The sequence below is a fragment of the Sesamum indicum genome, linkage group LG4 (assembly GCF_026168435.1).
Source record: "Sesamum indicum cultivar Baizhima isolate 11 linkage group LG4, ASM2616843v1, whole genome shotgun sequence".
In the NCBI taxonomy this organism is placed as follows: domain Eukaryota; kingdom Viridiplantae; phylum Streptophyta; class Magnoliopsida; order Lamiales; family Pedaliaceae; genus Sesamum; species Sesamum indicum.
The window spans coordinates 11,068,425-11,083,033 of NC_142660.1; the positions used below are offsets into that span (position 1 = coordinate 11,068,425).

The 14,609-nt window shown below is 39.9% G+C and overlaps 4 protein-coding genes across 4 annotated transcripts; 3 read left to right on the top strand and 1 right to left on the bottom strand.

The window, feature by feature from the left end:
- Positions 1 to 1,459: 1,459 nt before the first annotated feature.
- Positions 1,460 to 3,260, top strand: LOC105160200 (F-box only protein). The gene is made up of 2 exons (XM_011077470.3): positions 1,460 to 1,693; positions 2,657 to 3,260. The coding sequence occupies exons 1-2, from the start codon at positions 1,545 to 1,547 to the stop codon at positions 2,778 to 2,780; spliced, it is 273 nt and encodes a 90-aa protein (XP_011075772.1). The 5' UTR covers positions 1,460 to 1,544; the 3' UTR covers positions 2,781 to 3,260.
- A 149-nt stretch (positions 3,261 to 3,409) lies between these two features.
- Positions 3,410 to 8,122, top strand: LOC105160201 (WEB family protein At3g02930, chloroplastic). The gene is made up of 3 exons (XM_011077472.3): positions 3,410 to 4,584; positions 5,102 to 5,306; positions 5,496 to 8,122. Exons 1-3 carry the CDS (start codon positions 4,568 to 4,570, stop codon positions 7,803 to 7,805), a joined length of 2,532 nt encoding a protein of 843 aa, XP_011075774.1. The 5' UTR covers positions 3,410 to 4,567; the 3' UTR covers positions 7,806 to 8,122.
- Positions 8,123 to 8,410: 288 nt separating this feature from the next.
- On the top strand, positions 8,411 to 11,833 carry LOC105160203 (plasma protein). Its single transcript, XM_011077475.3, has 7 exons — positions 8,411 to 8,768; positions 8,860 to 8,964; positions 9,166 to 9,280; positions 9,813 to 9,928; positions 10,578 to 10,766; positions 11,186 to 11,328; positions 11,442 to 11,833. Exons 1-7 carry the CDS (start codon positions 8,644 to 8,646, stop codon positions 11,624 to 11,626), a joined length of 978 nt encoding a protein of 325 aa, XP_011075777.1. The 5' UTR covers positions 8,411 to 8,643; the 3' UTR covers positions 11,627 to 11,833.
- Positions 11,834 to 11,985: 152 nt separating this feature from the next.
- LOC105160202 (cinnamoyl-CoA reductase-like SNL6) lies at positions 11,986 to 14,605 on the bottom strand. The gene is made up of 5 exons (XM_011077474.3): positions 14,093 to 14,605; positions 13,840 to 14,000; positions 12,947 to 13,147; positions 12,500 to 12,843; positions 11,986 to 12,416 (listed from the first exon to the last, which is right to left on the bottom strand). Exons 1-5 carry the CDS (start codon positions 14,235 to 14,237, stop codon positions 12,269 to 12,271), a joined length of 999 nt encoding a protein of 332 aa, XP_011075776.1. The 5' UTR covers positions 14,238 to 14,605; the 3' UTR covers positions 11,986 to 12,268.
- Positions 14,606 to 14,609: the final 4 nt, after the last annotated feature.

Here is a 14,609-nt window from a genome sequence, read left to right on the forward strand (position 1 = left end):
TATTCTTTGCAGGAGTTCGGAAAGAAAAAAGGAGAAAAAAAGTTCATTCTTCAACCCCCATTTTTGAATATTTCTACTCTAATAAGTGTCGACATCTGCACTTATTAGAGTGGGGGGGAGGGGCTATTGATGTGCAAAAAAATAGATTGGCCTAAAGAGGCCCAAACGATCCAAAAAGAAAAAAAAATGAGAGGCCCGTAACATCTTAAGAGGTCTAAGGGGATCTGACAAGCGTCCTTGGTGGGTGTCCCTATAAAACAAACAAGCGGGCGGCTTTAGCGGGTGCCCCCTAAAAAATAGATTGACAAAGAAAAGAGGTTGAAGGCATCCCTATCTTATTTTGCCCATGAAGAAATTTAAAGCCCAAGCCAAGCCCATCAATCCATGATGAGGACAACCTGCTAAAATATTTGCTGGCTCAGCCCAAAAGGGAAGCCCAATACACTATACCAACCCAATACGCCAAGATCGGTCCAAGAATGAGGCTTGGTACGGGGCGTGCCTTCCAAGCCCAGCCCTTGGGGAAGGGAGACGCCCTAAAAAAGTTGGACTCCTTGACCTAGAAGGACTTCTTGAAGAAGTAGGAGTCCTCATGTAAAAAGAGTCATTCTCTAACCAAAGACGTGTTGTTTAAGTCAAGAAGGAGATAAAATCATGCTTTACCCCGGATTTTCGCCTTATTTCTCGGAAAGGTAGATCACCCTAAAGTTCCTGCAAATAGGGACTCATTCTTTATAAATACAGGCAACACTCCTCAACACAAATACCTATAGCACCCCTTAACGAAGTTGAAAACTGTTCTGTTGTTTCACTGCAACTCTTAACTCTTAACTCGTGTTTTTGCCACATTTTTCTCACAAACTTCTTATTTTTATTTCAATTTTTCATTTCAACATCCCTTAAGAGGGACACCTTCCGTCCACCAAGAGACGTCTTTTGTCCTCCAAAAAGGACGCCTTCTTCAGTTCTCCAGCAGGGATACATTCCATCTACCAAGAAAGATACATTCTTTAGTTCTCCAATAGGGATGCCTTCAGTCCTCCAATAGGAATGCCTTCTTCAGTCCTCCTACAAAGACACCTTCTTCAGTCCTCCAAGAGGGACGCTACCCTTCTATCTACTAAGAGGGGCACCCTTTAGAATCTGAAAAATCACTTTCTATTCATATTTTAACATTCAAATTGCTTACTCTATTACGATTTCTTATTACATTTTATTTCTCACGATTATTTTTCTCCTAAATTCGATATTAACTTAAACGTTAGAGTGCTAACGACTTTTTTGTAGGTCCTCTCTTCAAAATTGACATTCGTTTCGACCCAAGTTTTAAGTATAATTCATATCAATTGAATCCGTGCATTTTTTGAACGTATCAAATAGACACAAATTTGTCATAGTGTAATTTTTTTATAATAAAAAAATAATTAAACCGAGAGAAGGCCCTTCTTCTTCCCCAATCCCCCCCCCCCCCCCGCTCCCCTTCCCGCAGTTGAAATCGAGAGTCAACACAGCCACAGCAACAAGGAAATCAATCAGAAAAACAAATGGATAAGACCTCTAGCGGAGAAGCACAACTGAAATTGAGGCTTTGCAAGCGCTGCAAACACCACTACTCCCCTTCTTCCAACATTCCTACATCTTGCCGCTTTCACCCTTCATTCTTCGTCTGCCGCCGCCACGACGATCAGAAAAGGTATCCTTTCTCCTTTCCATCTCAACGCATCTACCTTCGTTTCTTTCAATACCTTGATTTTAGTTGGTAGTATATAGAACAACGACCTTTCTCTTTCAATAATTAATGATTTCTGGGTCTTAAGATTGACGATAATGTCAAAGTGAAAAGCTTTTCACAGATGGGATATGATGACTTCTAGATTTGCAATTACTGTGATTGGTTTTGTGGCTTAGGTGGAATTACCACACAAATTTACCTGCCTTAGTTTTTGGAGGATTAGTTTTGGATTCAGGATAGCATTCCCTCATGCACTATGCCCCTAGATTAAGAGGGCAGGAAATTTGGTTCTTTTACCTTTTCTAATCAGAAATTCTGTTCAGTTGTCTTTTTTCTTTTCTATTTAGATGAATATCTTGCTCATTAGAATAATTTTTTTATGAGAAGAGCTGTGCATGCCTGTTCATGAGCATATGGAGTGCAGTTATCAGAGTGCTGGCGCTTAAGATATGGCGAGGCCTTATTAGGCTTTCGCGTAAATTCTTTATGAATTGACAATCGATTTGTTTGTTCAGACACTAATTTTATGTTATACTGCTGTAAGCATGAATTTGTTGCATACCTTTGTTTGCAGATATTGCATTTTCCGGAATCATATAACCCTTCAAGTCTTTACCACATCTTCCATGTATCTTGTCTAACTGGAGCCCTGCTTGTCAAGTTCATATGGATTAGGGACTAAATCTATTGCTGATGAATGTTACATTTAAACTAAGAAAAATCATGATATGGCTATTTTTTGATGATTTAGTCTTTGATACATGGATGTTTGATCTTATTTGTACCTCAAAATAGGTAGTTTCTACTATTCTAATATTGGTACATACCTGCACATCACTGTCGCCTATAAGGTCAAGACTAAATATATATTTGAATTTCTCTCTTATTGGTATGCTGCTAAACAGTGTATTTATTTCTTTGAAGGTACTACGAATTGGGGCCTGATGATCCCACTTATGCTGCCAAATTTTATGATTGTTGTGGTGCAGAGGATGTGGAGGCACCTGGCTGTACTACCAGTTTTCATATTTCATATGATGAAGAATAAACAAGGATCACACCCCATGATAACTCGACATTGGAGATGCCAATGGTTGTGATTGTCCAGGCATAATTTATTTCATGGTGTAGATCAGGTAGAGTTATTTCATTGTTTCTTTGTGAATGTGAAAGTGAGGAGTGATCTTTACACCCTCCTTCTAGTTAGCTAAGTCTCGAGATCATATAGTGAACCCTGATGAGCAGGTGAAATTGGAGAGACTACTTGTTCACACATATAGGTTTTTCAGTAGCAAGCCTAGGAATAAATGTTATGTGGTCGTGATCAAGTTTGACAGAGGAAGATGCTGTCAGTTTGTATGGGTTTGGGGGATAATGGTTGTCTTACTGTTGCCCCATCTTTGCGATCTCCATATGGTGCTACTACACCTGCCATCTGCATATTCACTGTATTAAGGCTACATATACAGCCTGAAGCCCTTTGAATCTTGTCTTGTATTTATTTTACATATGATGCTAATTTTCCGCATCTGGCAAGTCCATTTATTATGTTGTATTGACTATTGAGTGTGATCAATTACTGGTCTCTGATATGTTTAGTGAACCAGGAGTTGGTCTGCTCTTATTATGCTTGCTCCTGTGTCTTGATCCAAACACAATAAGGTAATCAATCAATTGTCTGGTTTACTTAATGATTGCTTGTAACCCCTATGAAATTTGACTTGACTTTAGATTCTTTGCTCTGCGATAAGTTGCAATGACGGAGACTGATTTTCAAACCCAATCCAGATCAATTAATGATGAACATGCTATGCCCATAGAATTAATTAAAGGGTGTGAAGAACAAAAAGGACATAATTTTCTCTTTAATTGGTGGGCAACTCCCGAAGACCAAAATTTATTTGGAGTGTGATGAAAGATTTGTAGGAGGAGAAAAAAGTGGGAACACTAAAATGTGGGGTGATCAAATCTTAATATAACGGCAGTAGCGGTAGCAGCGCAGTGAGTGTAAAGTAAGCTAGGAAGAACGGCGGGTTTAGTTTCCCCGTGAACAGCAGGGAGCGACCAAACTCAACTCGCTCTCGGACTAAAAGTGATGTGGGTTCTATATATACATTCATTCATTAACTCCTTTTAAGTTTACTACACTACACGCACATGTTGCTCAACTTGTTGAGACTGAGAAGAGAGACGGGACTTGTGTTAAAAACTTGGTTTAAGAGCAATTAATGGAGCCATAAACAGAGCTGAGAATTATTGGGAAAATAATGAATGCTCTGGTCTTTGAGTACATACAGTTCTATAATGTGCAGTGTAGGTGGAGATGAGATGAGCTTGTGAGAACAAAAAAACAAGAAAATTGATTAAAGTTTCTCTTTTTCTTGGGTGGTCATTTTCACCTTTATGCTGCTGAGTGCTGGCAGTGGGCAGTAGCTAGATTCACACCTCTTTCTTTCTTGCTTTCTTGGTGTGTGGAGACACATAAAAGTTTTACCAAGACCACCTTCTTTAACCTTTAGATGGTGATACTGATACTGATGGCCATTTTTGTAAATTCCCTTCTGCAAAAAGCGCATAGAGAGAGAGAGAGAGAGAAGAAAATAGAAAGGAAGGAGCATCACTTGTGTTGTACTTATGGCCACTCTGGAGACATGACCACACCCTCACCCTCACCAACCCAAAATCTTTTTTTTCTTCGTTCCTTAAATTCTTCATTTTCTGTCTATTTATCCAAAACAACACGCACAGCTAGACGGATAATGCCAGCATTTTAGTACTTCCATTGGAGGAATTACAGCTACTATCCCCTGCTGCAAAACATACTTGCTTTCCGTCATGTCTGCCAAATCCAAGTAAGTCTCCTACTATACTGCTCCTGTGAATGGGGTGGATCTGATGTGGGGATTTGTTCTTCTTCATGTTTTTTAATTTGGTTTTAACAGATTCTATCTACTATTTTGGTTCATGATCAGATATGTTTTAGTTAGGATCTCACTTCGATAAGCAGCGGTTTCCACTGGATGGGTTCTGTCAAATTGTTTCTTTTTGTCCCGTCTTGTATATTTATGCTAATCATTGTTAATTTGGGCTCCTTCTGTTGTATGACTGACTATGCTGGTTTCCTCATCTCTGGAATTCCACATACTTTCCTTTTTTCCATTACCTTGTTGGATGAGTGAAAAATGCTTCAATATACAGGTCTAATTCCACCGAAGGATTCTTCTGTGTTTGGCTTTAGACCGTTTTTGTTAAGTTACATTTCACGCCTTATATGTGCAATGCCAATGGGTGTGTTTCCTACATGATCTTGCATTTGCCTGCTTTAGTTAGAAAATGGGCTCTGATAATTAAGGTTTTCTGCTTTTATAGATCTGCTTTATCTGGAACGCCCAACACTAAACCATCGCCACCACCTCCTCGAGTCAGCAAGTCGAGCAGGGGAGTGTCTAAGTCTGGTGCTGATTCAACTTCTTCCTCACAAATGGCCGGCTTTTCAGTTGATCGATCTCCAAAATCTGTTACTCCAAAGCCTACTTTGGATCGGCCATCTTCCAAGCTCAGCACCACGCCTGATGTAAGTTTAAGCTAATGTCCTCTCCTGTATGGTTGCTTTTTCGAATGAGTAGTTGTTGAAAAGTGCAAATGTTGGAACAAGAAGCTTATGCAGATTCTTTTTTTCATTAGCACACTTTATCCTGTAATGGAGGAGCATAGTGTTTTAAGATCTGCATTGTATGTTGATGATGATTTTTGTTCTTTCCAGAAAAAGTCCACTCGCATTCTGAAACCCTCAGAACTTCAGGCACAGTTATGCACAGTTCAGGAAGACCTGAAGAAGGCCAATGAGAAGTTGGTTTTGGTTGAGAAAGAAAAATCAAAGGCTCTCGATGAACTAAATGAAGCCCAGATATTGTTTGAGGAGGCAAATGAGAAGCTCAGAGAGGCTTTGGTGGCTCAGAAGCGAGCAGAAGAAAATTCTGAAATTGAAAAGTTCCGAGCAGTTGAGATGGAGCAAGCGGGGATTGAAGCAGCTCAGAGGAAGGAAGAGGAATGGCACAAAGAGCTGGAAGCAGTGAGAAACCAGCATGCGCTGGATGTGGCTGCTCTACTATCCACCACTATTGAACTTCAGAAGGTGAAGCAAGAACTAGCAATGACATGTGACGCAAAAAACCAGGCCCTAAGCCACGCTGATGATGCAACAAGAATAGCTGAGATTCAAGCAGAAAAGGTCGAAGCTCTTTCTGCCGAATTGGTTCACTTGAAAGGTGCGCTTGATTCCAGGGTCAAAGAAGAGACAATTGAGAACAATAAATTAGTATCAGAGTTAAAATTGGAGATAAATTCTCTGAAAGAACAGCTTGAAAAGGTGAATTTTTTTGAGGGGGTATTGGCAGAAAAAGAGGCTACTTTAGAGCAACTTAATGTTGATTTGGAGGCAGCAAAAATGGCCGAATGTTATGCACAAAAATTGGTGGAAGAGTTGCATGAAAGAGCTGATGAATTAACATCTCAGGCTGAGCTAGCAAAGAGATTGAAGAAATCTGCATCAGAAACGCTCGAATCAGTTATGAAACAGCTGGAAGAAAGCAACAATTCATTGCATAATGCAGAATCTGAGATTGCAGTACTTAAGGAGAAGGTCGGATTGCTGGAAATCTCAATTGGGAGGCAGAAAGAGGATCTAGATGAATCAGAATGTTGCCTCAAACTAGCTAAAGAAGAAGGTACTCAAATGGTGAAGAAGATAGAATTGCTTAAGTCTGAGCTTGAAACTGTAAAAGAAGAGAAAACTCTTGCATTGAACAATGAGAAGCTGGCAGCTGCCAGTAAACAAACTCTGTTGGAGGAAAAGAACAAGCTCATCAGTGAGTTGGAATCATCCAGAGAAGAAGAAGAAAAAAGCAAGAAGGCATTAGAAAGTCTAGCATCAGCCTTACACGAAGTTTCTTCAGAAGCAAGAGATGCAAAAGAAAAGCTATTTTCTGTTCAAGTTGAGCTTGAAAACTATGAAACACGAATAGAAGATCTGAGAATGGTTATGAAAGCAACAAATGAGAAGTATGAAAGCATGCTTGACAATGCAAAACAAGAAATTGATGCTCTCACTCATTCAATTGGACAGTCAAAGCACGATTACCAGAATTTGAAGGCTGAGTTGGAACAAAAGGAGCTTCATTTGATGACCTCTTTGAAAAGATCTGAAGAAGAGAATTCTTCTATGGAAAATGAGATAAATAGGCTGGTTAATTTACTAAAACAGGCAGAAGAAGAAGCTAGGGCATTGAGGGAGGAGGGAGATCATTGGAAACAATCTTTTAAGGAAGCTGAATCGGAGTTGATTTACCTAAAGGAAGACCTCAGTGAAGTGAAGGCCGAGAACATGAGATTAAAAGAGGGCTTGATGGAGAGAGAAAATGAATGGCAGAATATTCTTCTCGAGAATGAGGAGCTGCGGAAAAAGGATTCAGCTTCTCTGGAGAAGGTTGAGGAGTTATCTAAATTGCTTGAAGAAGCTTTGGCCAAGAAGCATGGGGAGGAAAATGGTGAGGGGACGGATAGCGAAAAGGACTATGACATGCTCCCAAAGGTGGTGGAGTTTACTGAACAAAATGGCACTGGAGAAGTGAAGCCTAAGGTGGAGCTTCAATCTCAATCAAGGGAGCTACCTGTAAAAGAGGAGGCTGTTGTTGAAGTTAGTGATGTTTGTAGCAATGAGTCCGTTCATGAAGCTCCTGAAGTGGAGAATTCAAATGAGAGAGTAAAAGATGGTGAGGCAAATGAAAAGGATAATGCAGATGCAGCGGAAGTTGATATTAAAATGTGGGAAAGCTGCAAGATTGATGAGAAAGAGTTGTTGTCGGGGGAGCAGCAATCGTTTGAGGATGAAGTGGAGTCGGGTGGTGATGTGAATGAGCAAGCGAATGGGCTGGCGTCAACAGAAAATGTGGAAAATGGTGGAAGCTCGCCAACCAAGTCGGAGAGTCAGAGGAAGAAGAAGCCTTTGCTACGCAAGTTTGGGAGCCTACTGAAGAAGAAGGGTAGTAGTAGTAGTAGTAGCAATCACAAGTAATGGGGGACATGGACATCCATCCATCCATTGACTGTGTTTTCTATGGTAGGAGGAGGGGTATATATAGTGAAACTTGATTGCTTCAGTATCTATCTGTATGGTTTTGCTCATGGATTCACTGTCAGTGGTGTTTGCTATATTAATCACATATCAATATCATCATCCCGCACCCCCATATATATATATATATATATATATATAGGTATCTTAAGACCAAAAGACTTCTCCGTGGTTGTGGTTGAGGCTGTCACTGAATTTGTATTCTCAAACTTTGTCTTTTTATATTTTTTTATCTAACTAAGCTCACTATACCTGAATTTTGTTCTTTTTTAATAATAGTTATATTTTATTAATTGAAATTCAATATGGTCTAAAGCAATGACAATGGGAAATTCTGATTTTGTGTTGAATCAGACTTCAGGTAAAAATGATTATTTCAGGGTTGAATAATATTTTTTGATCTCTATCACTACTTCAATTGTAAATATTTTTAATTTAACCATAAACAAATTTAATTATTTACACTCTCATTTTCACAACCTTCAAATTTATTCCAATTCCATACTCAGGAGTTAGGATTCTATTAGGAGGAATTAATGGAAAGTTGAGGGTAAGAATTGAATTGTTGAAATAGTTGAAGCATTAAAATAAATTCAAAGGTAAAAGCAAAAGAATTCCAACTGAATGTGCAGAAAGTTTTCCCATTTCACAAGAGAGAGAGAGAGAGAGATGCAGAAGAAGAGGCTTAAGCATTAAGATTTCAGAACCATATAAAAGTTTACTGCTTCACATTATTTGTGGTTTATTCAAGAAAAGTTAAACAGTTTCAAAGCTAAGGATGTGGGCTGAGCTGATATGTGGTCTGCTTCTTTACCGCTTGGTCAAGCGCTTCTTTTGCGAAGACGACGCCCACCTCAATCTCCATTCCTCCAACTTCAATTTCCTCTTCGCCTCCGCCAAAAGGTTTATTCTTTACTCTTTTCTCCTTCTAATACCATCCATAATTCTTGTTCCTTTTCTTTGGTCTGTGTAATTTGAATTATGGTGATTACAGGTTGGAAAAGCTTTATCGAGGATCCAAAGTTTACGTTGGCCTCCAAATTCCAGACCCTGATTCTGCTTCTCGCCAGAATATTGATCTTGTTCTCGTCACTGACCAGTAAATTTCTTTTTGTTCCCACCCTTTCTACGACTCATTTTGTCTCTTTTCTTATGACACGCTATTGCATCTTCAATAAGCTGATAAGTTACTTAAGTGCTGAAAAGCGAAACCCTTTTGTTGGTCCTTGAAATGTTTTAAAAGAATTGAACAATGATGGTTGGATTTGTATTTCTTGTTGTGCCGCATGATTTTCTGTAGGGAGGCTGTGGTGATTTCCGTAAGGAATGTATCAGGATTTGTGTCCATTGATAAAGATGGTAATTGGGCGTGCACCAATGCAAAGAACCACAAAACTGAGCATATCCCCAACCCTGTAAGTTGCTTCTTCTCTTTGCTGATTGAGACGTGCTATTTACCATCCATATGTCTGTGATTTTTGCTGCCCCTCTGTTAGTAAAAATGTCTAAACACTTGTGCAACAGCATAAGCATAAAGTTAACTGACCTGCGCGCCATTTAGGGATTAGCATGAAATGCATACTTTTCCATGTATAGAATAGGGTCCTAAGATTTATCTAGAAGTACATTTTGATTTCCAAATGAGGCTGCAAGGTGAACTTGTGCACTTTCACCAATTATTTTCCCTCTCATGCTCCACCCTTTCCATCTATCCAAATAGCTGTCAAGCACAATATACCTCAGTTGAGGTTAAAGAAGTTGCACATAGATAGGGCATCTTAGAATAGATAATACGTTTACTTCTCGAAGGTGATGACTCTCTAGGTGTATGTTTGCCAAGAACGGTCCCCTTCGCTATCTTGAGTTTCATCTATTGTTGTTTGCTTGCCAAGATTCTCTCTCTCGTTGTTATGTCTAACACCATTGTACAAAATTTCTGCAATTCAGGTAGCTGAAACCAAAAAATTAGTCTCCATCCTTGAAGATTATCTTGAGCAAAGGGGAGTTGCTCTCCCAGAAGGATATTTGTCTTATAAGGTCATATGTCCTAACCCAGACTTTAGGTATGCGTTTCTTTCTGTTATGTTTACTATGTTTTTTGAAGTCCGTGTTTCTTTCTTCTCTTTTTTCTTCATGACACAGTACATGTTGGTTTTTGTTTCATGGTGTGCCTGCACTGCTTTTCTATCCAGTAAGACATCATATCCTGCTTTGGGGTTTTTCTATGAATGTTAAAAGATTGAGAGTGGTTGGATTTGAGTTAAAATTAACATTTGGAGAATTTCTGGGACTCCTCCAGTACTGGTTTTCTGGGCATTTCAGAATGTTGTAATTCTCCCTAATATTATCTGATGCTGAGTAGATTCAGTACCATAAAAGAGTTTTTTTTTTGGAGAAATTGAGTGCTTATTGAGATGTGTGCTTATGCTGGTGTTGTTTGCCGGTCAAGGAGGAGCATGTAAAACAAGCAGCTAAGAAAATTTAGTAATTGGCATGCACATAAAGCTCTGATATATGGAATGAACCTTCATGGAAGGATTAATGTGCCATATAACATTTGCTGACACTTCACATTATATTGAACAATTCACATTGTACCTTAACTATAGAAAATTATAGATCAATTATTTCCCCTGCTTTGGTAGCATTGTAATATGCTATTCATGTCTTCCAATTTTTTCTCATGTTTTAATTCTGTTGTTCTTGTTGCAGGTCCATTCATTTGGACTCTTTTCCACCTGAGGTTATTACCTACGATCAGTGGACCCAATTAAAACCCGAGCAAAGAAGTTTGTATTCTGGATGGATCAAAGGTGCACTTCTTGGTGGAAAGAAGAAAATGCAGGAGTCATTTTGTGAGAAGCTGAATTCTGTTCTCAGCACCGCTCCAATTTGGGATAGGTCGGTTACTCTGTCACTTTTGTGTTTATGTCACTACTTCATGTTCTAATCACTTTTCATGAACTTAGATGAGGAAGAAGCATTTGGTACAATGTCGAGGATTATGTTAAATTGAGATTATGCATTTTGCCTTCGGTCTTTAGAACAAATGATGAAGTAGTACATTACAATTTTCAAAGTTAGAAATGATTGATAATGTGAAAAACTAGATGTTCGGTGAGAGTGAACTGCAGTTGGGGGTATCAACAGTCAATAAAGAAGGAAATTGTGATGTATTATCATCTCCAAATTCCGTATGCCAATCGGACCCTTTGGATTTGTCATGAATGCTAGACAAATACTTATATCTATAAACCTTTTCCTTGAGGAGACTGTATGTCATCTTGTCAGAATGATAAAGTTGGTCTAATATAATGCAGGTTAGAGCTCAAAGGCAACAAGTGTATTTTAGGTGAATTTATTGAATTCAAAGGCAGACAGGATGACCTTCAGGCTTTAAGAAAGATCAAAAGATCCAAAGTGAGTCGCCTGACTGTCCAGAAGATGAGCATTTTTGGTTTTGGTAATGCTTCTATAACTTCTCCTACTTTCCAGTTTGACATGTTAAATTATGAAGTAACTATTTGGTCTATATTTTAATATTGAGTGAGTATTTTGTTGTACACTTACTTGCAGCTCATTCGACAGTCCAACTTTTGTGTGCTCCTCGTGATTATCGAGTTGAAGGACCTTCGTGGTCTTCACAGTTGGAAGAAGTCACTGTTAGATCAAGCACAGAGGTAGTTTTCCAGCCACAGAATTCCACAAAATCATGCAAGTATAAGCTTTCTTCAGTTATTTCCTTGTCGATGAGTGCTTGAGGGTGTATAGTAGCCACATCCAAGCAGCGGTTTGTGTGGAACAGTCAGCAGTTCTGTGGTCATTGAATTTTATGGTTGTTGATATGTAGAGTAGGAGTTAATAATTATCAACTGCTGAGTTAGACTGCCAGAATTCAATCCTAGCTTGTCCAAGTTAGGTGGGGAAGGTACTTATAACTAAATCTTATTACTCAGCGTTCTGGTCAACTTCTCCAATTTGATAAAAATAATTGATGTAGATAGATCAAATGTGAAAGAGAATGGGAGCTGTTAGGCAGGGAGCAGACGTCGTTTCATGGGGGGTTCTGGGTCATCATAGCCAGCTTAACCAAAATTAAGTTAAGCTGATGTTCTAGCAGTTTAAAGGAACATGAATCATTATTGGCACATTAAAGAATGTAATGTAGTTTAGAACAACAAAATACATCCCCTCGGGCTCAGGGTTGGAGCAGTGTGGGTTGAGTTCATTGTAAAGAATAATCCTAAGGCATAAATTATTCTACACTAATTGCTTGGTTCAAAGAATGAGGCATGGCATATTACATCCACATATTTCTCTACTAAAAGAAGAGGGAGTGGGGAGTATTCGTTTCCAGTCAAGATGCATTGCATGTGGAGTGCATCATGTGGGACAGGACACAATCAATGGTTGAGCAGCACTTGCGGAGGTGGAGACTCTGCTTCCCACTCCACTTGGACTCCACTCTGAAAATGTACCATAAGCTTGCTCAACTTATCATTGCTGATTCTTTGCTGGTAAACTCTGTTATCGCTTTCCATGCTGCTGCTCCTGCAAATTGATGCATCACCCTTCAAATACAAATATATATATATATATAAATCAATACTAACTCGGACAGAGTAGTTAGTTACATTTGTGGGTGTGAGTGGGGTGATGACGAGGATGGCAAGAGGCTTGTTGCCAGCTTGAGGACGTCTTTGGTGGAATTGATGGTGCGATTAAAGCATAGGTATCGACCATAGGAAGAGGGGTCCTCGAACACACAAATGTGAGCGTCCACCAAGAATTTGAGGTCTACCGTCACAAGCACACCATCTCTATACATTTCGGCAGCCCCCAACAGGTAGGGGTCTTTAATGCTCAGATCCGGACTCATCAACAGCCCTCCATTTATGGACACCATGTTCACCCCTCTGTCCATTGCCAATGCCCAGGCTGTCTTCTCCGCCACCGTCTTTGATGCTCCATGCCATAACTGCATCCACCCGTCCATACACTCACAATCACCCCTTAATTACATCTAAAAATAATTGTTACCTACTTGTAAAAATATGTTTTTTTCCGTTTATCTTTAATACCTTAAACTTTTTACAAAAGTTAGCATCGCTCCAGTTTCTTTCATCAACATGGGACGGCGATGAGAGGGCATCAGGCTGGCTATCCCTCCAGATGATAGCCGTGGCCGACGATGTAAAGATCACCTTGTCAATGGTCTCCGTCTGTGCACACGCTTCCAACACATTATGTGCTGCTCTTACTTCCAGTTCACCCATCAATTCCTGCACCATATACAGTCCATGCATGAGTGTCTATATTAATTATAAGAATTGCAATTTCTAGCAATCTGGGAAACACATCATATGCATCTCTTTTACACCTCAAACTGTCTGTCGCATGACTCTCCCTAACTTCCCTTTCCTCCACGCTCTCCTAACCCCCCCCCCCCCTCTCTCATCTGCTTCCGCATTCAGATGATTGCCTTAATTGTACTACCACGGTTAGTTTGTTGGGGATACGACAAGTAATCTTTAATTCTTGAAAAGCATATGGAGCAGTTGCAAAGTTAAGTGAAGCAGAAACTGGATTATTACGGAGAAGAGAAGCATGAAGTCAATATTTGCCAGCTAGCTAGTCTGCCCTACTGAATCCCAGAACCATAAATGAGCACTAGCTATAGCCAGGGGGAAATCATGATTCCAGCTAGCTAATTAGATTGGTGTATTGTATTCACATCAGCGTGTTTATTGAAGAGAGGAAAGGAGAAAATTTAGGTAGAGCGGCTGCGCGAGGAATGAGGAATATGAGTAGTAAGTGATAGGAAATTAAACTCATTTATGAGCTAATAGCTGGACCTGGCTGGAAGAAAATTCAAGAAAAAGAGGCTAAACTAGCTAGTGGGTCCACTTAGTTTTGGTTTTTGGGGGTTAAAGGATTGTAGTAGAAAGTAATGCTAATGATGATGAATGATTACATCATAGGTGGGGTGGTCGGATGGGAGCTCGAAGGAGTAAAACAAGGCAGAGCAACCCTTGAGTGCGTCCATTATGCTGTGATAGTCAAGTGGGTCGGCCTGGAACACTCTCAGCTTCAGCTGCTTCTTCTCACTACTCTTGTAGCACTGCACTAATTCTTCTGCAAATTGAAATTGGGAGTGGTTAGTGGTGAGATGATTAATAGAAAATGATATAGAGGAATTGAGGAAACTGCGGGAAAATAGATAGTACCAGGGTTGTGGAGGGCGGCGTGGACGGTGTAGCCTGCGTGCAAAAGGCGGTGGAGTAGGGCTGAGCCTAGGCGGCCTCCTGCATCCATAACACAAACTGTCTTGGAGGAGGAGGAAGGGTCCCATAGAGCAGCCGCCGGTGCCATTTTCGAACACAGAGAGACAGACGGAGAGCAGTAATAATAGAGGGGGGGGGGGGGGGGAGCGTTAGCTATGTGCGTGTATGTTTGTGCTGCGTTGTGTGGCTGGTGGTTGTCCTTTTGTAGTATTTAAAGAGAGAAAGGGGGGGTTGTAACTTGAAAGCATTCAAAGAGTGTGTGATTAGCGGGCGGATGGTTGGGAAGGTGGTAGTTAGGCCCAGAGCCGTCACCCTCACCCTCAGGGTAAAATACATTAAAAACAATATTAATAAAGATAATGGATAATAAGCAGGAAAATTCAAAGGTTGAGGAAGAGGGTTTATTAATGATTGGTTGAGATTATGTATATTACTTGCGTAGATACTTATATGTTCTTTG